The 26,138-nt window shown below is 43.4% G+C and overlaps 1 protein-coding gene across 1 annotated transcript in view; it reads left to right on the plus strand.

Moving 5' to 3' along the window:
• The first annotated feature begins 1,730 nt into the window (after window positions 1-1,730).
• Window positions 1,731-26,138, plus strand: part of NOL10 (nucleolar protein 10) — a 92,877-nt gene continuing 68,469 nt past the window's right edge. The window contains exons 1-11 of the mRNA XM_045447743.1: window positions 1,731-1,921; window positions 4,911-4,956; window positions 7,435-7,533; window positions 10,581-10,658; window positions 12,021-12,058; window positions 13,518-13,654; window positions 14,384-14,449; window positions 15,818-15,878; window positions 20,997-21,082; window positions 23,593-23,671; window positions 25,904-26,053. Of these exons, the coding sequence (XP_045303699.1) occupies window positions 1,856-1,921; window positions 4,911-4,956; window positions 7,435-7,533; window positions 10,581-10,658; window positions 12,021-12,058; window positions 13,518-13,654; window positions 14,384-14,449; window positions 15,818-15,878; window positions 20,997-21,082; window positions 23,593-23,671; window positions 25,904-26,053 (906 nt within the window). The 5' untranslated portion in view covers window positions 1,731-1,855. The remainder of the gene's footprint in view (window positions 1,922-4,910; window positions 4,957-7,434; window positions 7,534-10,580; window positions 10,659-12,020; window positions 12,059-13,517; window positions 13,655-14,383; window positions 14,450-15,817; window positions 15,879-20,996; window positions 21,083-23,592; window positions 23,672-25,903; window positions 26,054-26,138) is intronic.

The following is a 26,138-nucleotide window of genomic DNA, read 5'->3' on the forward strand; positions in this document are numbered from 1 at the left end:
TAGAATCTGGATATAAGGAGAAACGGAAGGCATTGCAGAATCCAGATTAGCGGAAGCAAAGATTCAAAACTAGAATAATGAAACCAGTACTAATGAATGAGAAGGCAAATGTAGGCGTCAGTGGGAAATCAGATTGTCTGGTGAAATGGCCTTGGGCCCTTAATTATCAAAAATTAGTACGATAGATCTATATATCTTCTATCTAACACATAGCACTGAGATTCTATTGTGTTTTACAATCAATGGGCTTTTACAATACATTCTTGAAATAATAGAAGTAATCATTTTTGCACAAAAGTATTCAAGATTTCTTGGAAATCATCCTGCATATTTTGGAAAATAAGTGCTTTCTTTTTTTATGACTTGCTTAACAGACCTATTTTATGATTCTTATGAACCCATGATCTTTCTACCGTGGCATACTGCCTCCCCAAGGAGGTTTCCTGCATATTTCCTCAAAGAAACTCTCAAGCAGAAGATAGAATCTGGACGGGAACTTTGAGGACAGTTACAACAAAAACCAAATTGCTAAAGCCCCACAGAAGCCCTCGCCTTGCCATGAACTAATAAAGCCTGTGCCCCAAATGACCCACCTCAGCTGCAGGTAAGGGATGTGAATACTATGTTACAATTTTAAACGGACACCTTTGACTGCTGTTAACCTACATTTTCTCCTTAAGTTTTCTTCTGAGCGGAAAATTCTGCACTTCTCACAGCTAGGCAGCAGTAAAGGCAGTTCTCTATGCAGTTGGACAATCAACGCTCTGTGAACTTTCTGAAAACGGTATGTAGTGAGGGGCTGTGTCTGTCTGTCATTGCTGTCACACACCTGTCTCAAAAGACATCAGGTTCCAAAGCACTTCACCTTTGATATCCACTCCTTTAAAAACAAAAACAAAAACACACTTTTAAAAAATGTTTATTCACTTTTGGAGCCAGAGTGTGAGCAGGGGAGGAGTAGGAGAGAGAGGGAGACACAGAATCCGAAGCAGGCTCCAGGCTCCGAGCTGTCAGCACAGAGCCTGATGTGGGGCTCGAATTCACGAGCCATGAGATCATGACCTGAGAAATCAGACGGTTAACTCACTGAGCCACCCAGGCGCCCCGATCACTCCTTCTTTTATCGTTTTCTTTTTCCTTAGTTTGCCTTTTCTTTTCTTTCACTCCTTTGTGGATGAGTGTTGAACAAATCTAGACGAAAGTAACATTAAAAAAAAAAAAAAATGTTCGAGAGAGAGGGGGAGAAAGGGAGATTCTCCCAAGCAGGCTCTCAGAGCCGGGATCATGCATGACCTGAGACAAAATCATGACTTGGACGATTAACTGACTGAGCCACCCAGGCACCCCCGCAAGTAACCTTTTTATAAAGTAACTTTAAAGAGCACTTATTTGTCATGTAACGTTGCTGAAAGAAACACGGTGGAGGAGAGAAGAATCCACCCTGAATACTCTGGATTCGCCCAGGGGCTGGATGGGTTCCCTTGACCCAGCCCCCCAGGCCACCGGTCGCCGGCCTGCACCGCCTGCCCCACTCGGGCGGCGACACTTCGGCCAGGACAGCGACCCCAGGAGAGTGTCAACGCACGCACTGCGCAGGGCAGACTGCGCGGCTCCCTGCCCTCCCGCACTCGGGGTGGTCTGGCCAGAGCCCCGCCCCCAGCCGCTCCATTCCATTCGGCCACGCCCCCTCCTCCGGGAACTGGCGCAGTTCCGGCGCCGCGAGTGCGTCATCAGCCGTCGCCAGCGCCGCACGCCGCCCAGTCGCGCCGGGGACACGCTGCGGTTCGGATGCTCGCGTGTGGCGCGGGGAGAGGGGCTCGCGGAGGAACGTGGGTCGCCGCTGCTCTGTCCGGCCATGCAGGTGTCCAGCCTCAACGAGGTGAAGATTTACAGTCTCAGCTGCGGCAAGTCCCTGCCTGAGGTGAGGCACTTCGGGGTCCCCCGCCTCTCGAGGCAGCCGCCCCTCTCCTCGGCCCTGGCCTCCGTGTTAGCCTGGCCCTGGCCGGCCCCTGGCTCGGGGAGGCCCGGGGGGGGCAAGTGGCCGTGCCCGCGGGAGCTGGTCGGTGCCGGTCGTCGAGGACACTGCTGTCCCCGCGCCAGAAGCTGGGCGGCGGGTGATCAGGGGCGATGAGCTTCGCTGGAACTTTTGCAGAGTTCTCTAGAAGAGGCGACGCGCGTCCTTTGGGGCTTCTGGGGATGTTCCCAGCTTCTGCCGCACCGAGGAGGAAAGCGTGGACAGATGGGTTGCGGGCTTTTCTCCCCCCATTTTAATGTCCACGCATCAGGTGTTTGTTGGATTCCTGTTGTACGGCAAGTTCTAGAGATACAGCAAGTGAGCAAGAAAACCCACACAGACTTTGCACCTGCAGACGTCTATGGTGTAGAGGGCGGTGTTTCTGAACCTTGCCGACCTTAACTTGGTTTCATTAGGTCTTAGGACCTCAGATTTGGAAGGAGCTGGGAAAATAGTGATTCTTTTACAGTCGTCTTCTCATGTTTAAGGTATGCAGCAGATCCAGCGATGGGAAGGGTGAGTTGTCCAAGCTCACACATCTATGATCTGCGGCTTGTTTTTTTTTTAATTTCTTATAAGCGATGAGCAAGCCTCTGTCCAGGCACTGCCAGTGGGAAGAAACTTCTAGCAGAAGCTCATTTCCATTTTAAGATTACTTGCTAGATACTGGTGTTGAAACTTGTCATTTTATAGCATGCTGGTTTGAGTTCCACTCTTGCCCTTAGAAATCTGAATAAACGAAGAGCTGTTTCTTTTTCGCTATGCCTGCCCCCCGAAAGATCTGGAGTCTGTGATTAGAGTCTGCCTTTCTTTTCAGAATTCAGGCCAGCTAATTCCTCATCTTCCGACTGTTCGTCACACAGCGTGATCTTTCTCGTTTTGGTCATTCTGCGCATTTGTTGAGAAGTAACTACGTGCTGGTAGCCCTGTTCTGAGTGTTGGGATACATGGTGATAAGTTTCCCTGTTGGGGGAAAGGAGAAGTGCGCAAACAGGAAGACAGCTTCGATGAATGGACTAGAAGAGGGCGTTGTGAATTTAAGAAACAAAATACATGAACATATGGGAGGGGGAAAAAAGAGAGAGGGGAACAAACCACAGAGACTCTTACGATAGAGAACAAATTGGGGGTTGCTGGAGGGAGGTGGTGGGGAGGATGGGCTAGATGGGTGATGGGCACTAAGGAGGGCACTTGTTGGGATGAGTGCTGGTGTTATATGTAAGTGACTGATCACTGAGTTTTACTCCTGAAACCAATGTTACGCTGTATGTCAGCTAACTAGAATTTAAATAAAAATTGGAAAAGAAGAAAGAGTGTTGTGGCAAAAGTGGTCAGAGAATGTTTTGGATAAAGCCTTCAGGGAAGGCCTCTCTATAAGAGGTGATATTTGAGCAGAAACTTGGATAATGAAAAGACGGGGAAAGAGTTTTCAGTGTTGAGAGAACAGAAAGCGTAAATGTCCCCAACTGGGAATGCCCTTGGCATGTTGGAGAAGCCGAAGAGGCGCGGGTGTGGCTGTGGCATGCTAAGGGGAGACAGTGGGGGCAGGTAAGGCTGGAGAGGTGGGCCTTGGAGGCTCTGGTGGGAAGTTAGGGTGTTCCCGCCAGTGCTGTTGGAAGCTTTCATCCGAGCTGCTTTGTGCAAACAACTGTAGCCGGGGAGGCCTCACGAATGGGGATGAGGTAGCTAGGCCTCCTGAAAGACTTGGGCTTTAGAATTACGCCGTCTGCTAAATTGAGCTACGTTAATTTCAGAAGAAAATCTGCTCCCAGAGGTGCCTGGGTGGCTCAGTCAGTTGAGCGTCTGACTCTTGGTTTTGACTCAGGTCACGATCCCGAGGGTCATGGGATGGAGCGCGAGTCAGGCTCCACGCTGAGCATGAAGCCTACTTAAGATTCTCGCTCTCCCTCTGCCGTTCACCTGGTTTGCGTGCTCGCTCGCGCTCTCTCTCTCAAAAAAAAAAAAATCTGTCAGTGAGTATGACTTAAAAGCATCATTTCCATATTATCAAGTGTCAGCTATTTGCTTAATGATCTAGTTTTGTTCTTGGTAAAAAATATGCTCAAGAAACTTTCGCCTTTTAATGGTTTGCTTTTTTTTTTTTTTTTAATTTTTTTTTCAACGTTTATTTATTTTTGGGACAGAGAGAGACAGAGCATGAACGGGGGAGGTGCAGAGAGAGAGGGAGACACAGAATCGGAAACAGGCTCCAGGCTCTGAGCCATCAGCCCAGAGCCCGACGCGGGGCTCGAACCACGGACCGTGAGATCGTGACCTGGCTGAAGTCGGACGCTTAACCGACTGCGCCACCCAGGCGCCCCTAATGGTTTGCTTTTTAATATTTGACCTAAATAAAGTTGTTCCATATGTTAGTGGTAACCCTCCTAATATTTGAGGCTTATTACTTTCCCAATGAATTAGTTTTCTCTTGGGTAAAACATAGTGGTTCTAAAATGTCTAGGGGCGCCTGGGTAGCTCAGTTGGTTAAGCATCTGACTTCAGCTCAGGTCATGATCTCATGGTTTGTGGGTTTGAGCCCCATGTCCGGCTCTTTGCTGTCAGCACCTAGAGCCTGCTTTGGATTCTGTGTCTCCCTCTCTCTGCCCCTCCCCTGGCTCACGCTCTGTTTCTCTCAAAGATAAATAAACACTAAAAAAATAATAAATAAAATGAATGAAGTGTATTGTCTAATATATGTAAATATATACAAGAAAAAAAAAACCCGGGGGATATGTTAACAGGGTTGGGATTATAGACTCTTTTCACTTCCTCTGTTAATATATTCCTGTAAAGTTTTAACTTTTTTAATGTGAGCACTTTGGTAAGCAGGAAAGCAAAGTAAATCTGTTTTAAAATGAACATTTTCTTCATTTTCTTTTTCTTCATTTTCTTTAAGTGGCTTTCTGACAGGAAGAAGAGAGCACTACAGAAGAAGGATGTCGGTGAGTATTTTTTTCCCCACCCTGGCTACATGCACGACCTATGCAACAGTGCTTTCACACATTTGTTATCATATTTAAGTGGAGGTTGACAAAGATACAGGGCAGTTAAAAAGTGGGAAATAAACTTTTTGCCCTTTTCCTTCCTAAAAAACCTTTTGTTGTGGTTGATATGTTCCTGGTGGGTGTGAGGTTGAATTCTACCTACTGAAAATGAGTTAGCCTGTTAACGATTTCACGGATAGTAGTGGAAGAGACAAGATTCCTGGGTCGGAGATGAGAACCCCAGCTTGGCACAGCAGATGGCATGAGCATCAGCGTATCTCTGCCAGCTCCCCTTGCCCTGAGTCCCACAGGGACACTCAGCACGGCCCAGGTGGCTGCAGACACACGGGGTCTGTGTTGCAGCTGAGCCACACTTAGCTCGGGAAGTCCGCTGCTTCTGTAGCCGCAGTGAGCAAGTCTGCCGTCTGTCCAGAGGAGACACGTTCCCTCACCCATCAGGGTTCTCGGCCGCGCAGACACCCCTGAGAGATGGCTCAGGCGAAGGCGCGACCGGGGCACGGCAGTCTTGCCGGTCCTAGCAAGGTGGGCGGGGATGCGGGAGACCCGAGGAAGGCCGTCTCTCCTAGCAGGGCCATGATTGCTTTGTTCTCCAGCACGTCCGCATCTTTTTCATAAAAGATAATTGCAGAAAATTTACATTCTTTAATTTATACTGTCTGGGAAGAATAGGGAAAGATAGAAGATCGGTTGTTTTTTTTGAGGGAGGGGCAGATCGCAGCTCCCGGGCATCCCACCGTGTAGGTGGGTCGCCTTGTCACCTTAGGGGCGACCTTTATGCGGTCGGACGTTCGTGCCACGTTAGCTGCCAGAATTCGGGTGTCACACTGAATCGTTCTTTTCCGGATTCATAAGTTTAAGGCATTGATCAGTTTTGTTTCGGACAGATTTTTGGCATATTTTCTCCATTACAGCTTGTCACATGTGAAAAGATGGATTTATCTTTCCATATATGTTGTTTAAATTAGTCTCTAAAAATCAAAGACTAAGGTGTCGGAAGGGATTTCTGTGTGTGTGAGATAAATACCCCAAGGCAAGCATCTTGGAAGAGACGGCTTTGTGTAGATAGTTCTAAAGTTAGAAAATGGAAACTTTGAATCCAAGGAAAACAAGAACTGCTCCTTTAGTAATGTTCACTGATTCCGATTTCTTCTGACCACTACCCCCTCCCCCACATTCTACCCAGTGGCCTAGAGTGTAGAAAAGAGATTCAGATTACTTAGAGGAAAAACTGTTCATCAACCCTTTCTCTCAGCCCATCTCAAAACTATCATGTGTCTTTCATATTGAGTGGGCCATTCCTACTCAGTTGGTTTGAATCTTATATTGGGTTTAATTTAATAAGCAAGGCAGTAATGTGCCATGGAGTCATAAATGGTCCTTGCAGTAGACACATTGTGTGGATTGTAGAAGGGAACCAGGTTTTGTGAGAGTCCAGTGTTCAAGCCTTTTGATCCAGAGAGATTGCTCTAAATCTTAATCCAGCCTGGGTCCTCTTGGCTCAGAACCCTGGTGCCAACAGAGGCAAAGTCAGCTTGCCAGCAGTTTCTTACATAAACTTAGGATTTTGAAGATTTAAATTAAAAACAATTTTTTTAATGTTTGTTTTTGAAGGAGAGAGAGAAAGAGAGAGACACAGAGCATGAGTAGGGGAGGAGCAGAGGGGGAGACGCACAATCTGGAAGCAGGCTCTAGGCTCCAAGCTGTTAGCATTGAGCCTGACGTGGGGCTCGAACTCACAAGCTGTGAGATCATGACCTGAGCCGAAGTCAGACGCCCCACCGACTGAGCCGCCCAGGCACCCCTAAACTTATTTAGGAGGAAAAAAATGGTAAGATTTTTGTCTTAGCTGTGACTGAGTAATGATAGTGGTATAATATTTGTTGTGTTCCCCCCTTATCTGGCTCTTGAAACTGGATGTTTGATACACCACTGTGGACATTTTTTTTTTTTTTTTTCAATTAGTGATGATACTTTTTAAAAAGTAAAAAATACTGGGGCGCCTGGGTGGCTCCGTCGGTTAAGTGTCCGACTTCGGCCCAGGTCACGATCTCACAGTTCGTGAGTTCGAGTCCCGTGTCGGGCTCTGTGCTGACAGCTTGGAGCCTGGAGCCTGCTTCAGATCCTGTGTCTCCCTCTCTCGCTGCACCTCCCCCGCTCATGCTTGCACTCTGTCTCTGTCAAAAATAAGTAAAAACTTAAAAAAATTTTTTTAAAGTAAAAAATACTAAGCTTAGAAAGCTAAGGTATGAGCTGAGAAAAAGCCTTCCTGTGTGATGGGTGGGGCTGTATTCCGAGGCTTGGAGGCACTGGGACATTGTTGACCTGTTCAAGTGACTGTTCTGCATGCTGGGTCTTAGGAGATAAAAAAATGAGCACCTGGTCGTGAAATCAGTTATTTACTTCCTGTCTTTGCAGATGTCCGTAGGAGAATTGAACTTATTCAGGATTTTGAAATGCCTACCGTTTGTACCACTATTAAGGTGTCAAAAGATGGACAGTATATCTTAGCAACTGGTAAGCATGTTTTTGGTTACGACTTACGTACATTTCCTAGCAGGAAATGCTAGTGTGGGAAAGGCCGCTTTTTTTAATTACCTTAACATTTTAGTATAAAAATTTTCAAACATACGGAAATACTGAAAAAATTGTAAGGTGAACATCCTTTTACCCACCACCTAGATTCTCAGTAGTGTATTGCTGGATCATATCTGTCCATCTCTGTCCATCCATCAATCCATCCTTTTTTTTTTAATCCTGTTTTTTTTTTTTTTAATTTTTTTTTTTTTTTTTCAACGTTTATTTATTTTTGGGACAGAGAGAGACAGAGCATGAACGGGGGAGGGTCAGAGAGAGAGGGAGACACAGAATCGGAAACAGGCTCCAGGCTCTGAGCCATCAGCCCAGAGCCCGACGCGGGGCTCGAACTCACAGACCGCGAGATCGTGACCTGGCTGAAGTCGGACGCTTAACCGACTGCGCCACCCAGGCGCCCCTCCTGTTTTTTTTTTTTTAAACATTTATTTATTGCTGAGAGACAGAGCATGAGCAGGGGGAGGGGCAAAGAAGGAGGGAGACACAGAATCCAAAGCAGGCTCCGGGCTCTGAGCTGTCAGCACAGAGCCCGACGTGGGGCTCGAACCCACGAACTGCGAGATCATGACCCGAGCCTAAGTAAGATGCTTAACCGACTGAGCCCCCCAGGCGCCCCCATCCCGTTTTTTGATGCATTTCAGAGCAGGTTGCAGATACCAGTATACTTTTCCCATAAATACCTCAGCATGTGTACCATTAACCAGACCGTATTTATCTACGGCTTTTCTTTTAGGTAGATTTACATGCAGTGAAATGCACAGATCTTTTGAGGAGTTTTGACAGATGCATTCACCTATGTAGGCAAAACCCCAGTTAAGATCTAGAACTTTCCTCTCACCCAGAAACTTCTTTCATGCCCCTCCCAGTCCATCCTGATCCCACCCATGCACCGGCAACCACTGCTCTGTGGGCAACTTGATGTAACTGTAGTCATACGCTGCATATTCTTTTTATGTGAGATCTATTTTCTTAGGTCTTTGAGATGCGTCCATGCTGGCACAGGTGTCAGTGGTTTTTTCTTTTTACCAAATAGTATTTCTTCATAAGAATATACTAGAGTTTATCCATCCATTCTCCATTTGCTGGACACCTGGACTGTTTTCATTTTTTAGTATTATTAATAAAGCACGGTGGACAATGTTACACAGGCTTGTTTTGGAGGACATTGCTGGGCCACAGGGTAGATGTATGTTTCGCTTTAATGAGCGGCCACCAGACTTCTTCCAAGGCGGTCAAGATCATTTTACATTCCTACCAACAATGAATGAAAGTTCCGGGAAGGGTTGCTTTTAGCATAATTTTCTGTGTAATGGACTAATATTTTTTATGCCACTAACATTCTATATATTAGTAGTATTTATTCGTTAGTATCAAAAAGCCCTGAAATATAGGTAACTTTTAACATGTTATAATTTAGAAGAGCATTATCCAGTGTGTGTTTTGACTGTGATCGTGGTGCCTAAATCCTGTGTATTGTGCACTTCTTTTTTTTTTTGCTGACTTAACATTATATCCATTTATATCTCCTTTCCAAACACTTGCTTATTTGACAGAACTTTTATACATCTATATGCCAGTCTCTTTTGTTCTGTGCTGATGATTGTGTCAGTATTAACACATTTCTTAGTCTCCAGTTCATATGTATGAATTATATATACTGTATATGGTTTAAATATGTAAACAGTTGTATAATATATAACATGTGTTACATGTGTGTGTATATTTGTATGTTATACTGCATAACCATTAAAAAAAATTTTTTTTTGTTAATGTTTATTTTTGAGAGACAGAGACAGCATGAGCGGGAGAGGGCAGAGAGAGAGAGAGACAGAGAGAGATAGAGAGGGAGACCCAGAATCTGAAGCAGGCTCCAGGCTCTGAGCTGTCAGCACCGAGCCCAACACGGGGCGAACTCACGAGCTGTGAGATCATGACCTGAGCCGAAGTCCGACGCTCAACTGACTGAGCCACCCAGGCGCCCCCTACCACATACTATTTTTAAATGAGGTCTCGGGGATTCAAGAACTACCTCATTCCTTTTTTTAAAAAAAAAATCTTTTGGCTTTAAAGACCAGTCTTTTTCTCTTTTTGATTGCAAACATGATAAACTTATAAAACATGCAAACATTACAGAATTGCAGAAGACAAAATGTGAAATGCCCTAGAATTGCACTTCACGGAGATAATCGCCATGCTTCTGCCAGCTTCTTCTGTACATGGTGCTTATGGCGTCAGTGTTGACTTATACAGACGTGGGACCCTAGGCGCCACTCTGGGGAGCTTCCCTGTGCTCTCTGCCCTGTCTCTTGTCCTCGGTGGCATGTTGTGGTGGCTTTCCCCGTTGGCACAGGCCTGGGCCATCCTCTCGTGAGCTATGTGATGATTTGCCATCATTTATTGAACCATTTCCACGTCCGTATACGTTTTATTTGCTCTCAGTTTTTGGCCAGTTGTAAACAGCGCTGCGGGAAACACTCTTTGTGTCTTTGGCACACTTGTGGGTGTGTTTCTCTAGGATAAACTTGTATCAGTTGAAATACAGATTCAAGGTGTACAAACATCACATATTTTACAGATTTGCCAGATTGTCCTCCAGAGAAGTTTGTACTAATCACCAAGTGTATGAGAGTGCCTTTTTAACACTCTCACCTACACAGATATTAAGTGTCTTTTAATCTTTGCCATTCTGACGGACAGTAACTGTCTCATTGTTTTTGTCTACTTAGTCAGATTATTTGTGAAGTTTAGTAGTTATGTGTATTTCATTTTCTATGACCTGCTTGTTCATGTACTTTGCTGGTTTTCTCCTTGGGATGTTGGGGAGGGCTGCTTTTAAATTCTTTTTCTTTCATGTGGTTATAATGAATCCTACTTACTTCTAAACGAAAAGTGTACTTAACCTGTCTGCAGGATATTGCCAGTGAAAAGTACCTCCTTTAGGCTTTACATCACGTTAATCTTTTTTATAGGAACATATAAACCTCGGGTTCGATGTTATGACACCTATCAATTATCCTTGAAGTTTGAAAGGTGTTTAGATTCAGAAGGTAAGTAAGAGATTAAATTTGAATTGATGAAAATAGCATTTTTATATGTGGATAGTTGTCTTCTTTTTAAATTTTTTTAAAATTTATTTTGAGAGAGGGAGGGAGAGGGTGCACATGTACTAGCGGGGGGGGGGGGAGGGGCGGAGAGAAAGAGGGGCAGAGAGAGAATTCCAAGGAGGCCCCACACTGCTCGAACTCACACACTGAGATCATGACCCGAGCCAAAGTCCGGAGTCAGACACCTAACCCGCTGAGACACCCAGGCGCCCTAACTCTTCTGCTTTTTAAAATGGGAATGCGTTGTGTGTTAGTTTTCTTTGCTGTGTAACAAATTCCCATGAGCGTGGCAGCTTAAAACATCCATTCGTTAGCTCGTAGCCCCGTAGGTGAAGTTCATCCAGGCTGTGCCGTGTTCTGTGCTCCGCACTGACCTCTGGGTGTCAGCCAGGCCCACCTGGCTCTTACTCGGAGGCCCTGGGCAAGAACCCGCTTCGCAGCTTTCCGCTTGTGGGCAGAATGAAGTCTGTTGTGCTTGTAGGGCCGAGGCTCCCGTTTCCTGGCAGCCTCGGCCTGTGTTCCTTGCCACCTGGTCTTCGCCTCTAAGCCAGCACCTGGTCGTTGGGTCTCCTGCTTCGAGTCTCTCTCCCACTTCCCCTTCTGCCGGCAGCAGCAGAAAACTCTGATTTTAAAGGGCTCACGTGATGATAAATCTCCCCTTCGCCATCTCATGCGATGTAGTCACAGGAGGCTCCCCGCATTCATAGGCTCCGTCCACTCGGCAGAGAAGGCGACTGACTGCACAGGGGGGAGGGCAGGAAATAAGCAGGTATTTCTGTCAGGCTGCTGGGGTTTGGGGTCGAGAGAAAACAGGTAATGGGCTAAGTATTCTTCAGCTTGTTTTACCCATTCCTTTTTAAAAACAGTACAAACTCCACATGCCGTTTGTACTCTTTATGTTTAGTGGGTGAATGAGTAAAAAGCTGCTGTTCTCTTTTTTAAAGAAATAATTTTCTTAATGTTCTTCTATGTCTGTTTTGGGCATCTCAGACAAACTGGTAGCATTTAGAAGTCGTTATGTTTTGTGAGTTTATTTAATTAGCTTCAGTTCTGCAGAAAATCTGGTTGATCTGCGTTGAGAAATTATAAAGCTTTTAATTTTCCATTTGGTGTTTTGGGGTCAATATAATATGGCAGCCTTCTTCTTGTTTTGTGGAAGGACAAAAAAGGGGGGGGATCCGGTGTTTATATGTAGTTTGTACATAGTTTTTGTGTTGAATTGGAATCTTTGCCTCAGGTTTGCATTGTTATGAAGAATGTGGATTGGTAATTGTAATTTTTCTTAACTGTTTTCTTGTTTTTCAGTTGTCACCTTTGAAACTTTGTCTGATGACTATTCAAAGGTATGCTTGATAGTATTGGGTCCTCAAGAAGTCATGAGAAGTATTTTTGTGATGTTCCTGTTGTTACATTAAAAATAGCTGTGTGGTAAAATAAAACCTATTATTTTCTATGAATATATTTTTTAGTTTGACACATGTGTGATATAGAATATCTTTTATTTTTTATTTTTATTTTTTTAAATTTTTTTTTTCTTTTTTTCAACGTTTTATTTTATTTTTTGGGACAGAGAGAGACAGAGCATGAATGGGGGAGGGGCAGAGAGAGAGGGAGACACAGAATCGGAAACAGGCTCCAGGCTCTGAGCCATCAGCCCAGAGCCCGATGCGGGGCTCGAACTCATGGACCGTGAGATCGTGACCTGGCTGAAGTCGGACGCTTAACGGACTGCGCCACCCAGGCGCCCCTAGAATATCTTTTAAAAGGACAGTGATAGCGATAGCCTTTGGCCAGTCTAATACCAAAATAAGTTTCCTGGATCGCATATGAAACTTCATCTATGTTGTCAAGAATTGTTAGCGGCCATCTTTTTTAGACCATGTTAGATTGTAGATTGGTGATTTTTCATTTTTACATTGACACTGGTGTTATTTGCCAAGCTGCTTTCGTATGTGAAAAGTAAAATAACATTGTTATATGCTTAATTTTCTTAACTGCAAATAGGTAGTTGTGGAACAGTTCTGAGACAGCTCGAAACACAGCTAAATATATATATTTCTTTCTTTTCTTTTTTGGTCCCATTAGTCCGTCTCTCAACCCTTAGGTCGTTTGCGGTAGTTGCAAAGTTGTCAGTAGAGTACCTCATTCAATTTAAAATTAAAAGTTTTTGAAAGTAAAATAAAAGCTTAGTGACGTCAGATGTCATCTGGAGGGAAAATTGAATTTTCTGAGCTGACGTGGCTTTATGTATTGTCCTCAGTCCGGAGACTGGAGCCCAGTTGATTCTTTTGCCTGTGGTGGTCATTAATCATGTGTTCGGGGACATGCCATTTTATCGTGTATTTTTCCCTAGATATTGATGGATTTGCTTCTAAACATCGTCTGCCGTTTCTAAGATCCCTTTGTAATATGTTAACATTAGGTTGATACAGGGAGTTTATCAAACCCTGAGTGGCAATTGTGAGATTATTAAACTGTGTTCTTCAGGAAAGTAAGAGATTACTCTCTGAAGTTGCCACACATTGCTCTGTGCTCTAAAGTGCCGGGGCCAGGTGCACGAAGGGCATTTGTTTTCAGTCTCTCTCAGAGGGCAAGAAAAGCTTTCCTGGGGTGCAAGAAGGCATTAAGGGGGCAGGGCAGAGGCTTGATTCTTCGTCCCGGTCCTTGGTCGCCATGGAGACTTGTGCCCACAGAGCGGGTGGCAGAGATCACAGTTTCTCCTGCTTTGTCGGTTCCGGTGACGGTGAACTAAGTGCTTTTCCCAGAAACCTCAGCAAACTGATTTTCTTCTTTCATTTTCAGATTGTTTTTTTACATAGTGATAGATACATCGAATTTCACTCACAATCGGGTTTCTACTACAAAACCAGAATACCGAAGTTCGGGAGAGATTTCTCCTACCACTATCCGTCCTGTGACTTGTACTTCGTTGGCGCGAGGTATTGGGGCTCATCACCTTTGCTTTCTCCTTTCCACCTCCAACTTCTGTTCTTAAAATCGAGGAGAAGAATCAAGAGAGGGATAAGACATGGTCCCTCAAAGGGTATAGTTCCAAAGTAACTGCTCATTTAGAAATTGGCTTTTATTAGCCGCGTGCTCTGAATCTAGAGCAACATGGGTACCTGATAGCGGTCTTAGTGGTGGTGAAGTCGGTTGCGGAACCCCATCGCATGACATTTTGAAACCTCATTTTTAAATACCACCTTCTATATGATGATGAAAACGATAAATCATTTTAGAAAATTGGGAGAATATTTTCAAAAGTATGAATAAAAAAAACCCCATAATCATGTCGCCTTAATAGTGTTTTATTGTATTTCTTCTAGTCTTATATATGCCTATAGATCCATTTTGGATCTTGGATTCTCTGTGTTATTTTTAAATAATATTCTTCTTAATAAGTTCATAATATTTCCTTGTCACGTGAGTTGTTTAAGTCACTTTTATACGTGAACAGACTCACAAATAAGGTGATTCTTGTTTAGGCTTAAGATACATTTTGGTGTTTTTGGAGAGGCCTTGTAAGCCAGAAATGTATATATGTATGTATGTGTGTGTGTACATATATGTATATATATATGTATATATAGGTTTCTAAAATTTATATTTACTTGAAGCAGAGTTCATTGCCATTTACCAGATTTCTAACTTTATTCATTACTTTGCAGCTCTGAAGTTTATAGATTAAATTTAGAACAAGGACGGTACTTGAACCCTCTACAGACGGATGCTGCGTGAGTGTCTTGTCAGAATCCGGGTGTTTCTCTCGGCCAGGAGGGGGAGCCAGACGCTCAAGTTACCGGATAGCTTGTTGCATTTAAAGCAGAGCTCTGGGCAACTTGGTTAAAAAGAGTTTCAGTTTGTCTTGAACATAAAATTCACCAGAAGACCTGGTGGTTTCTTTAAACTTTTAATTTTTTTGGCAGACTAGAAAATTTTTATAACTCACTAAGAAGCCCGGTTTATTGTTTTTTGCCGTGTTCTTTAAATTCTCATGATTTTGTTCTGTGATATTAATCTCTCGTGGAGACATTTTGAATTAACTTGGAGTTTCATTTTTAAAATTTTATTTTTTGTGTTTTTTGCTGGCAGACATTTTCGGTTTTTTCAAGTTTTCCTTTGATCATACATTATAGTCTACATTTTTGTCTTATTCAAAGAGAAATCCTTAAGAATACATTTGTCATAATCATAATATTGAGTAACAGTAAGAGTGATAATAGTGAAAAGACTCTGTGCCAGATGTTATTCAGCATTTTATATGTATTAGCTCATTTTAAACTTATAACAATTTTACGGTAGGTACTGTTAGTATCCCCATGTTATAGATAGGACCGCTCAGGCGCAGAGAGGGTAAGACCACGGTCACATAGCTAGTAAGGGGTAGAGGCTAGATTACTTCTCCTCCAAGTGTGTAAAGAACTTGTTGGGTTTTCCTTATCGCTTTGAAAAGGTTTTTAAAGGTCGGAAGGACATGTGGTGACAAGGACTCGGTAGACTCTGGCTAATGTTTTCACATTGGCTTGCAGCGCTCTTATTTTCGTTAAAAAAACAAAACTAGAGTAGCTTCATGATGTGTTGTTGAATAATAAAAAGTTACCTGCTCTTTCGCTGCACACTTCCCTGTTTATGGTAGCTATTACTTATTTGTTGAGTGTCTTGAATGGATGCTGTGCTGCGCGTTTTGTAAATTTTTTCATGTAACCCTCACACAACCAAAAGAGGTGGGTGAAGTATCCGTTTTAAAGAAAAAGAAAAGGAAGCCTCGATGAGTCTCCCTGGCCCAAGCTAGTCTGGTCTCAGGACTGGCTTAGTGGTTGCCCGTGTTCTTTCTGCCGGGGGAGAAAACATGGAGAAAGTCGAATGAGCCTTGATTCTCATGGTGGGAGATAGTATTTCAGAGGGAATTCCTCTCCTGTCTCATCTGCCTGGCAGACTGAGTGTCCTCCATTTCTGGTGTTTTTTCACGCGCAGGCGAGTGAGGAAGAACTTGAATGTTTTCTTTCTCTACAAGACTGGGCTGTTGATGTAGAAAGTTCACCGAGTATCCCTTCCGCCTAAAATAAATAATAAAGCTTTCCGTTGTTGCTTTCCTGTTTTAGGGAGAATAATGTGTGTGACATAAACTCAGTGCATGGCTTGTTTGCCACAGGAACAATAGAGGTAAGCCTATGTTGCCTTTATTTTTTTAAATATTTGTTTCACATTTGATGACGAGTGGAGTTTTACTCAAAGACAGAGTTGCTTGTGGAGCCTGGGGGCCCAGTCAGTTCAGCATCCGACTTCAGCTCAGGTCATGATCTCAGTGGTTCATGAGTTCGAGCCCCGTACAGGGCTCACTGCTGTCAGTGTAGAGCCCACCTTGGAGCCTCCGTCTTCCTCTCTCACTGCTCCTCCCCCTCCCTCTCTCTCAATGAATAAACACTGGAAACAAACAAACAAAAAAAGACCGAGTTATTTGTTCTCAGCAGGGTGCCAATGGAGCCACAGGCTACTGGTTGCTGCTTGTATGGAACATTGGTACCGCTCCATGGTGTTTCTGTTGCTGCAGACTGCTCCTTCGTGCATCTCGTCTGGCTTTGACATTGATCATCAGGAGCTAGACGAGCATCACCAGCTCCACGGGACCAGCGGCTGTGCGACAGCCAGCCTTTTTCTTTTGTAAAATTTTTTTTTTTTTTCAACGTTTATTTATTTTTGGGACAGAGAGAGACAGAGCATGAACGGGGGAGGGGCAGGGAGAGAGGGAGACACAGCATCGGAAACAGGCTCCAGGCTCTGAGCCATCAGCCCAGAGCCTGACGCGGGGCTCGAACTCCCGGACCGCGAGATCGTGACCTGGCTGAAGTCGGATGCTTAACCGACTGTGCCACCCAGGCGCCCCAGCCAGCCTTTTTCTTAACTGGAGGCACTCTGTCCCGGAGTCCCGGCTCTCTGATACCCTGAGGCTTAGTTTCCTCATCGAAGAACTGGAGGTAACACCACCTTGCCGGCTTTATAGAGGTGCTGGTGAGAACCCCGTGAGATGTGCCATGCGGAAGCACCCTGCGCTGTAGAGGCGAATGGGATTGTGACTTGTATATCCCGCGTAGTAGCATTCAGGAAATACGCAACATTTTCCTTTTAAACCGCAGTGCTTTTGAATCCATGTTCTTCATGCTTGTCAAGAATTTTCCTAGATTTGCTTTAAAAAAATTTTCTTTTAATGTTTAGAGAGCGAGAGAGAGGGACAGAGCACGAGTTGGGACAGGGCAGAGAGAGAGGGAGACACAGAATCCGAAGCAGGCTCCAGGCTCCGAGCTGTCGGCACAGAGCCTGACGTGGGGCTCGAACCCACAAACTGTGAGATCATGACCTGAGCTGAAGTTGGACCCTTAACAGACTGAGCCACCGAGGCACCCCTAGATTTGCATTTTTTTTTTTAATTTTTTTTTTTAATGTTTTATTCATTTTTGAGACAGAGAGAGACAGAGCATGAATGGGGGAGGGGCAGAGAGAGAGGGAGACCCAGAATTGGAAGCAGGCTCCAGGCTCTGAGCCATCAGTCCAGAGCCCGACGCGGGGCTCGAACTCACGGACCGCGAGATCGTGACCTGGCTGAAGTCGGACGCTTAACCGACTGCGCCACCCAGGCGCCCCATAGATTTGCATTTTTAATTACAGTAAATACTCCTAGTAAAAAAAAGGTCAGAAACATATTATTGAAAAAATACCATCTTGTACTTTCCAGTCACCAAATCCTACAGCCAGAGTTAATTCTTTAATGTTTCTTTCTAGGTATATGCAGGTATACGTACGTGTTAGGTATTTTTAAAGTTTTTTACAAAGATGAAATTATATACTGTAGCTCTTCATTTGCTTTTTTTTAACATAATAGTATAGACCATGCATCTTTATACATTTGTACTTACTACTTATAATGCTAAACTAATTTTGAAAAACTGATGGCTAGGATTCCTTTGTTAGAATGTACTATAGTTGATTAACCCAGTCCCATGTGGATGAAATTTACGTCTCTTCTCAAGTTATTTATGTATTTATTTAAAGTTTATTTATTTTGACAGAGAGAGGGAGAGACAGAGCATGAGTGGGGGAGGGACAGAGAGAGAGAGAGGGAGACAAAGAATCTGAAGCAGGCTCCAGGCTCCGAGCTGTGAGCCCAGAGCCCTGTGTGGGGCTCAAACTCATGAACTGTGAGATCATGACTTGAGCTGGAGTCGGACGCTCAACCGACTGAGCCACCCAGGTGCCCCTGTTTATTTAAGTTTGTTCATTTTGAGAGACAGAGAGAGAGAGAGTACTGTGTGCAATCTGGGGAGGGGCAGGAAGACAGGGAGAGAGAATCTCAAGCAGGCTCCACAGTCAGCGCAGAGCTAACCTGGGGCTCAATCAAACAAACTGAAATCATGACCTGAGCCTAAATCAAGAGTCAGACACCCAGACTGAGCCACCCAGGCGCACCTCTCATCAAATTATTTTTATGTTAAAAGATTAGGATTCGAAATGGGCACAGTTGGCCTAGTGACAATATATAAAACTGTGTTGAATATATTATAATAGTGTTGTGCCTAAATCAGGCCAATGAAGCATTCTCTTGGTAAGTACTTTTCTTGAGATTACCAAGGGGAGGTTTTAAAAGAGTTTCTTTGGAAAAATAGTTTTGTTTTTTTTTTAATGTTTATTTATTTTTGAGACCAAGAGAGACAGAGCATGAACGGGGGAAGGTCAGAGAGAGAGAGGGAGACACAGAATCCGAAGCAGGCTCCAGGCTCCGAGCTGTCGGCACAGAGCCTGACGCGGGGCTCGAACTCACGGACTGTGAGATCATGACCTGAGCCGAAGTCGGACGCTTAACCGACTGAGCCACCCAGGCGCCCCTGGAAAAGTAGTTTTTAAATAGAGTCCTCACAGACCAGTTTACTCCTTACGATACTTGCCCTGTAAGAGAAGGTATCCACCGGAGCAGGCTACTCCGTCACCAGCTGTTTGTTAAGCCTGTCCCCGAGGGGAGACTGGACCCGCTCTTGCCTGAAGGCGGGGTTCCTGAAATTCCTCGATTACCGATTACCGGGGGGCTTGACATTTGGTCTGCGTAGTCAGACCAGACTTCCACAGTCACTTTTACATGAAGTCAGATATTCCATGTTGGATTTTTATTTTGTCTGTGACAGGTGTTATTACTTACTGTCAGAATCAAACAACAAGGGCTTGCGTTTTGTGCTTTTTGGAGTACGTAAGAGTGCGGGCTTTAGCAACAAATATTCCAATTTAGGTCACACAGAGCCGTTATGGTAAAAAAAAAAAAAAAAAAAAAAAGAGTTTGTATTTACTCTGGAATTTATCTGCATACCTGTTTTTTTGTTTTTGAAATGTGATTTTTCTTTTTTCTGTCCATAAAGCCTGTTAACTCATTTTGAGAAGGCATGAAGACCAGACCACTTGGAATTGCTTGCTGCATGATGTCTGAGATTTCCTCTATTTATCTTTGTGACAGACACATTTGTAATAACACTAAATGACTCACAAGGTCAAGCCTTTTAAGGATGTTTGAGGTCTTACTTTTTAAGGTGGTTGTTATAGTAAACAGTTTTTTAAAAAATCTTTGTTTTTTTATCATCACAAAATTGGATAAATACAGAAGAGGAAAAAGGGAGAAGCGTAGCTCCCTTTCTGCCTACCCCAATCCTGTTTGCTTACATTTCCTAAACACTGTTAATGATTCGTTGTGTCCCCTCAGGGTTTTCTGTGTTAGTACAGTCATTTTTTTAAAAAAGACAGGGGGATCATACCTTTTTTTTTTATGAGACCGAGGGAGAGACTCTTAACCAGGCTCCGAGATGGGGGGCCTCAATCCCATGACCCTGTGATCATGACCTGAGCTGAAGTCAAGAGTTGGATGCATAACTCCTGGATTGAGCCACCCAGGTGCCCCCCATACTATTTTCTTTAAGCAAACTTTTTTTTACCTGACAGATTGTGGACGTATTTCTAGTATATGCACATCTAAGTCATTCTTTTCAGTGATCACGTAGTATTCTTTTTTTTTTTTAATTTTTTTTTTTTTTTCAACGTTTATTTTTAGGACAGAGAGAAACAGAGCATGAACGGGGGAGGGGCAGAGAGAGAGGGAGACACAGAATCGGAAACAGGCTCCAGGCTCTGAGCCATCAGCCCAGAGCCTGACGCGGGGCTCGAACTCACGGACCGCGGATCGTGACCTGGCTGAAGTCGGACGCTTAACCGACTGCGCCACCCAGGCGCCCCGATCACGTAGTATTCTTAACTGGGTTATGCCACTCGTTCCCTTGCTCTGTTGGTTGCAGTTCTCATTTTGTTTTTTTCATGTTTTGCTTTATTTGCTCTATTTGCTTAATTTTTTGCTTTTTATTTTTAAAAAAGTCTGAAAATCTGAAAACTTCACTTTCTGCAAAGTTGAAAACATAGTTCACTAATCACTTATATACATTTTGCACATTTGCTTTCTTTTGCTATAAAAATGCATGTGTATTATACAAAATATGTTTTTTGAGCCATTTGGAAACAAGTTGCAGACATTATGATATTTTAGCCCTAAATACTTCTGAAATGTTTTTCTTAAAAGCGGGGACTTTGGAGCTCCTGGGTGGCTCCATTGGATAAGCGTCCAATTCTTGGTTTCGGCTCAGGTCATGGTCTCATAGTTCGTGGGCTTGAGCCCCAGCACAGAGCCTGCTTCAGGTCCTCTGTCTCCCTCTCTCTCTGACCCTCCCCTTCTCACGTGTGCTCTCTCTCTCTCTCAAAAATAAACATTTAAAACAAAACAAAGCCCAAGGACTCTCTTCTATAATTCATATTACTGTTATCATCCCTAAGAAATTGAAATTGATACAATAATGTTACATATTAAATACTTAATGCTGATACACTATTCAGATATCCCCAGTTATATACCAAAGTGTCTTTTACACCTCCTCCCCCATCCACCCTCCCAAGCAAACCAAGGTCCAGACAGGGATCATGCATTGCATTTTGGACTTCTTTTCTTAACCAATCATCCATTTTCTTTTTCTTTCTTTCTCTCTTTTTTTTTCTTTCTTCTTTGTTTCTTTCTTTATTTCTTTCTTTCAATTCTAAAACAAACTCCGCTTATCATAAAACATTTGACAGTATTAAAAAGGGTATGAGGTAAAAAGTTAAATTCTTATCTCCCATGAGACGGTGTTAATAAGGCCTTTTTTGGTGTTTGTCTAAAAATACCTGGCAGTAGCTGTTGTGTAAAATTACCACTTTTTGTGTGTTGAGGGTCGTGTGGAGTGCTGGGACCCAAGAACTCGCAGTAGAGTCGGTCTGCTAGACTGTGCCCTGAGTAGCGTCACGGCAGATTCAGAGTAAGTGGGAATTGACGTACTGTTTAAATATCCATTTGCTTATTGTGGTTTAAACGCATGTGTCTATACCAGGTTAAAATCAGTAAAGGATGAAATTCTTCAGACTCATGTCTAACGTTGTAGTTTTGTGACTATTTTATGTAAAAATCCTTCTCTTGGAAAAGTTCACTAAGTGGGAAAGCCAGACAGAATTCCTTTCTCAGGTGCTACATAGAATGTCTTTTTTGTTAGTTGCTGTGGAATTGTATTAAAATTGATGCACTGGAGGAATTTGTATTTCCAATTCTTCAGGGTCCAGTGATAGAAGCGGGAGGTTGCCACTCCTGTCAGTAAGTGAAAAGGAAAGATGTACTTTGGGTTCTACCTTGGAGGGAGGCAAGTGTTTCTGAGATTTTCTTGTTCCTGTTTGCCAGTTGCTACATTTATAACAATCAGAAAAGTAACACACTTGGGCGCTAAAAACTTCTAAATGCCTGAATTAAGTAAGAACTGCAAGCCCCCTGTCCTTTCTTCACTCACCAGAGAGGTTACTGTTTGGTACATGTTTTCAGACATTTTTCTGAGCTCGCATTAGTATGCAGTCTCATACTCTCTTGGTCAGATTCTTAACATGGGATTATTTGCTATAATCGGTTCAGGAACTTCCTTTCTCTGGGCTCTTGATATTTGCAGGAATGTAACTTTATTAGCATTTATTCATTTCAGCTGGTCAAACATTTACCTGTCTGTAGTTGTATCATGTGGGAGGTGGGGTGTTTGATGAGTGGGGTACAGAGAGAACATGGACCCTCTAAATTACTGCTGATTTTTGTGTCATTTGTGTTTTTCTGGGGGAGAGAAATATTTATATAGTTGTATCTTTTTAAAAAATTTTTTTATGTTTATTTATTTACTTTTTGAGAGAGAGAAAGTATGGGGAGGGGCAGAGAGAGGGAGACACAGAATCCAAAGCAGGCTCCAGGCTCTGAGCTGTCAGCACAGAGCCCGACATGGGGCTTGAACTCATGAACCTGTGAGATCACGACCTGAGCAGAAGTCAGACGTTTAAGTGAGCCACCCAGGCACCCCTGTATAGTTCCGTCTTTTGAAAAATCAGCTTATGTAAAGCTTGACTTGGAGAAAAGTGAAGAATCACTGATCTGGAAAGACGTCTTTTTCTAATATATATTTTTCCTGATATAAGTAAAGAATAAGTTGATTTTTTTTTCATCTTACTGATTTGTTAATCATGACACTTAAAGGGAGTATAGGAAATTCTTGCCCTCTTGCTGAGTTTTATTAAAGTAATACTACTTTAACGAACAACTTCACTGATCACAATATGGAGTATAGTAAAGAATTTTAAAGTGGAAAATTCACTCATTTTATATTCATTTTTTTTGTTCTTAGAATCAGACATTTTTGTTGTGAAATATAACACAACATACAGAGAATCTCTAAACGTTAACACACAGGTTACTGAATTACTGTGAAGCTCTGTTTGTCAATGGAAGGAACCAACAAAAATGCTTCTCAACATTTCATTATATTGGTATGAAAGAAAACGAATCCAATACCTGCTTATTTTTAGAAAGTAGGGAGCCAGTTGTAAGAGAAAGCTATTTATCCACTCCCTAGGAAGCAGAAAAGTTAATTTTCTCTTACTCATAAACATTAACTTGTCTTTGAATTAAAATGGAGAGACTTGGTTTCTATTTACAAGCTCTGTCATCGACGATTTCTTCTTAGGAAAGTCATTTGAGGAAACAGGCCAGTGTTCTTTGTATTATGATTATGTCTTAAGGTTGTTTTTGCTTTAAATTTATGACTGTAATAGAAGTGAACATAGAAAATTTAAAGAAGGGATATGAAAAGATAATCTCTCCTGTGGTCTTTAGAAATATTCTTTTTTTTTTTTTAAATAGAATATTGATTCACAAATAGTTTTTAGTGGCTTCGTTTGCCCTTGGTGGGGCATTTTTTTTTTTTTAACGTTTGTTTATTTTTGAGACAGAGAGAGAGCATGAACAGGGGAAGAAGGTCAGAGAGGAAGACACAGAATCTGAAGCAGGCTCCAGGCTCTGAGCTGTCAGGACAGAGCCCTATGCGAGGCTTGAACTCATGCTGTGAGATCATGACCTGACCGAAGTTGGATGCTCAACCGACTGAGCCACCCAGGCGCCCCTTGATGCAATGGATTTTTTTTAAACATAAGGGTAGAAGTGTGATTTCCCCTTTAGAATTGAAGATTAATAGGGGCATCTATGTGGCCCAGTTGGTTAAGCATCCAGCTTCAGCTCAGGTCATGACCTCCCAGTTCATGAATTTGAGGCCTGCATTGGGCTCTCTGCTGTCTGCATGGAGCCCACTTCGGATCCTCTGTCCCTGTTTCTCTCTGCCCTTCCCCTGCTCTTTCTCTCTCGCAATAAGTAAATAAAAACTTCCAAAAAAGAGAATTGCAGATGAATAACGACTTTTTACTTGGAAAGTTTGACCATATATATATGGAACATGAATATTTTGCCTTTCAGGATAAACAGTTTACCAACAATCTCTGCTTTGAAATTTAATGGAGCCTTGACCATGGCAGTTGGAACATCTACCGGGCAGGTAAACATGTTTAAATTGAGAACTTCACACTTAACGTTAGTATCTCAGAGACATGTATGTATTCTGGGAAATACTTTCTGTTCACTGTGGGAACGGGAAATGAGGCATTCTTGTTTTGGCCAGAGTGGAGTGGGTTCTCCAGAATCCTCTATTTTAGTACCTTGAGAAATTCTGATTCTGGCCTTCATGGTGGGTCTGAGGGGCTGTCGAGCTGGAGGTACCGTGTGGGTATGCCTCAGGCATTCTCTTGACCGTGGTTTAGAACAACATTTTCCAGAGTGTGTGGAACAGAATTCTGTGGTCTACAGAATCTGGAATTCTGCCAGACTCCTGCTCTTGGAGGCTCACAGTGCTTTTCAATATGTATTGAAGGCTCTGAGATTCCCCTAGACCAGAAATGTGTTTAACAAGTATTTCCAAAACTTACTTGTACAAGGAACCTTTTCTCTCCGAGCACCACTGACCATATCCCAGGCAGTAACATACCTTAGCAGAGCTAGTCTGACAGGAATGGATTGAGCGGCTACAGAGGGTTAATTTCATCCTTTCTTTCTTCCCTTCTTTACTTCAAGGCAGAATTCACACACTTGTAAGTTTGTTCTCCGGAGCAGGTCTGGACCCTACTTCCACTGGAGTTCACCTCTGTCATCAGGGTCTCCAGAGGATCTGTCACCAGGGACTGGCAGCTAGCTTCCCCAGCCCTCTTGCCTCTAGCGACAAGGCTCAGAAGAGACCTGCCCTGCCCACCCACTTCCCTCCCCTCCCCTCCCCCAACAGTCCTAACCTTGCCACCCCCATCTGTCGCAGACCTGCCAGGATCATCTTCATTAAGCCTTTTATTCTTATTTCTGGCAGTTGCTGCGACAGTGCTTGGTACTTAGTAGGCCTTCCGCGTATATATTTGGTTCGGTTCACAAAGGGCACAAATTCTTACGAATTTTCCTTTTTGTTCCTTTCTTTTTTTATTTATTTATTTATTTTTTTTTATTATTTTTTTTTTTAAATTTTTTTTTTCAACGTTTATTTATTTTTGGGACAGAGAGAGACAGAGCATGAACGGGGGAGGGGCAGAGAGAGAGGGAGACACAGAATCGGAAACAGGCTCCAGGCTCTGAGCCATCAGCCCAGAGCCCGACGCGGGGCTCGAACTCACGGACCGCAAGATCGTGACCTGGCTGAAGTCGGACGCTTAACCGACTGCGCCACCCAGGCGCCCCCTTTTTGTTCCTTTCTTAATATAGCTCAGTAGTTCTCAATCTTAGTGTGCCAGAAACTTACTTTCCAGTTAAATCAAACCATGGACTTTGGGCACCTGGGTGGCTCAGTCGGTTGAGCGTCTGACTTCGGCTCAGGTCATGATCTCATGGTTCGTGTGTTCGAGTCCCACGTCGGGCTCTGTGCTGACAGCTCGGAGCCTGGAGCCCGCTTCGGATTCTGTGGCCCCGCCCCCCGCCCCCCCACTCTCTCTCTGCCCCTCCCCTGCTTGTGCTCTGTCTCTCTCTCAAGGATGAATAAACATTAAAAAAAAAAACTGAACAGGGGCGCCTGGGTGGCGCAGTCGGTTAAGCGTCCGACTTCAGCCAGGTCTCGATCTCGCCGTCCGTGAGTTCGAGCCCCGCGTCGGGCTCTGGGCTGATGGCTCAGAGCCTGGAGCCTGTTTCCGATTCTGTGTCTCCCTCTCTCTCTGCCCCTCCCCCGTTCATGCTCTGTCTCTCTCTGTCCCAAAAATAAATAAACGTTGAAAAAAAAAATTAAAAAAAAACTGAACAAAAAAACCGTGTACTCTACAGGTAAACTTAAGAGATTTTTCTAGAGTGTTTTTGCTGTCTGACTTTAAAATCTTTGTGCCCTTTGGGGTGCCTGGGTGGCTCAGTTGGTTGAGCGTCTGGCTTCGGCTCAGGTCATGATCTCACGGTTTGTGAGTTTGAGCCCCGCGTCGGGCTCTGTGCTGACAGCTCAGAGCCTAGAGCCTGCTTCAGATTCTGTGTCTCCCTCTCTCTCTGCTCCTCCCCTGCTCATGCTCTGTCTCTCTCTCTCTCTCTCTCAAAAATAAATAAACATTAAAAAAATTAAAAAAAATAAAATCTTTGTGCCCTGAGTAAATATTCACTGTGCTCATAAAAAGGCAATGAAACAAATGGTAGCCATTATCCAAAGTTTTCAAAGTTGCTTTTTAAGATAAATATATTTAATTTGTTGAAACAGAAATAACTTGTTTTCTTTTTTTTTTAGGTTTTATTATATGATCTTCGATCAGATAAGCCATTGCTGGTTAAGGATCACCAGTACGGGCTGCCCATTAAGTCACTTCATTTCCAGGATTCATTAGATTTGATTTTGTCTGCAGACTCACGAATCGTCAAAATGTGGAACAAGAACTCAGTATGTACTTTTTTGTTGACATAACTTATTAGTGTATTTTCCTGAAGATTTTTTTCTTTCTGTTGCCCGTTTTGAGTTATGTGAG

Source organism: Leopardus geoffroyi, chromosome A3 (assembly GCF_018350155.1).
Source record: "Leopardus geoffroyi isolate Oge1 chromosome A3, O.geoffroyi_Oge1_pat1.0, whole genome shotgun sequence".
Taxonomy (NCBI): Eukaryota; Metazoa; Chordata; class Mammalia; order Carnivora; family Felidae; genus Leopardus; species Leopardus geoffroyi.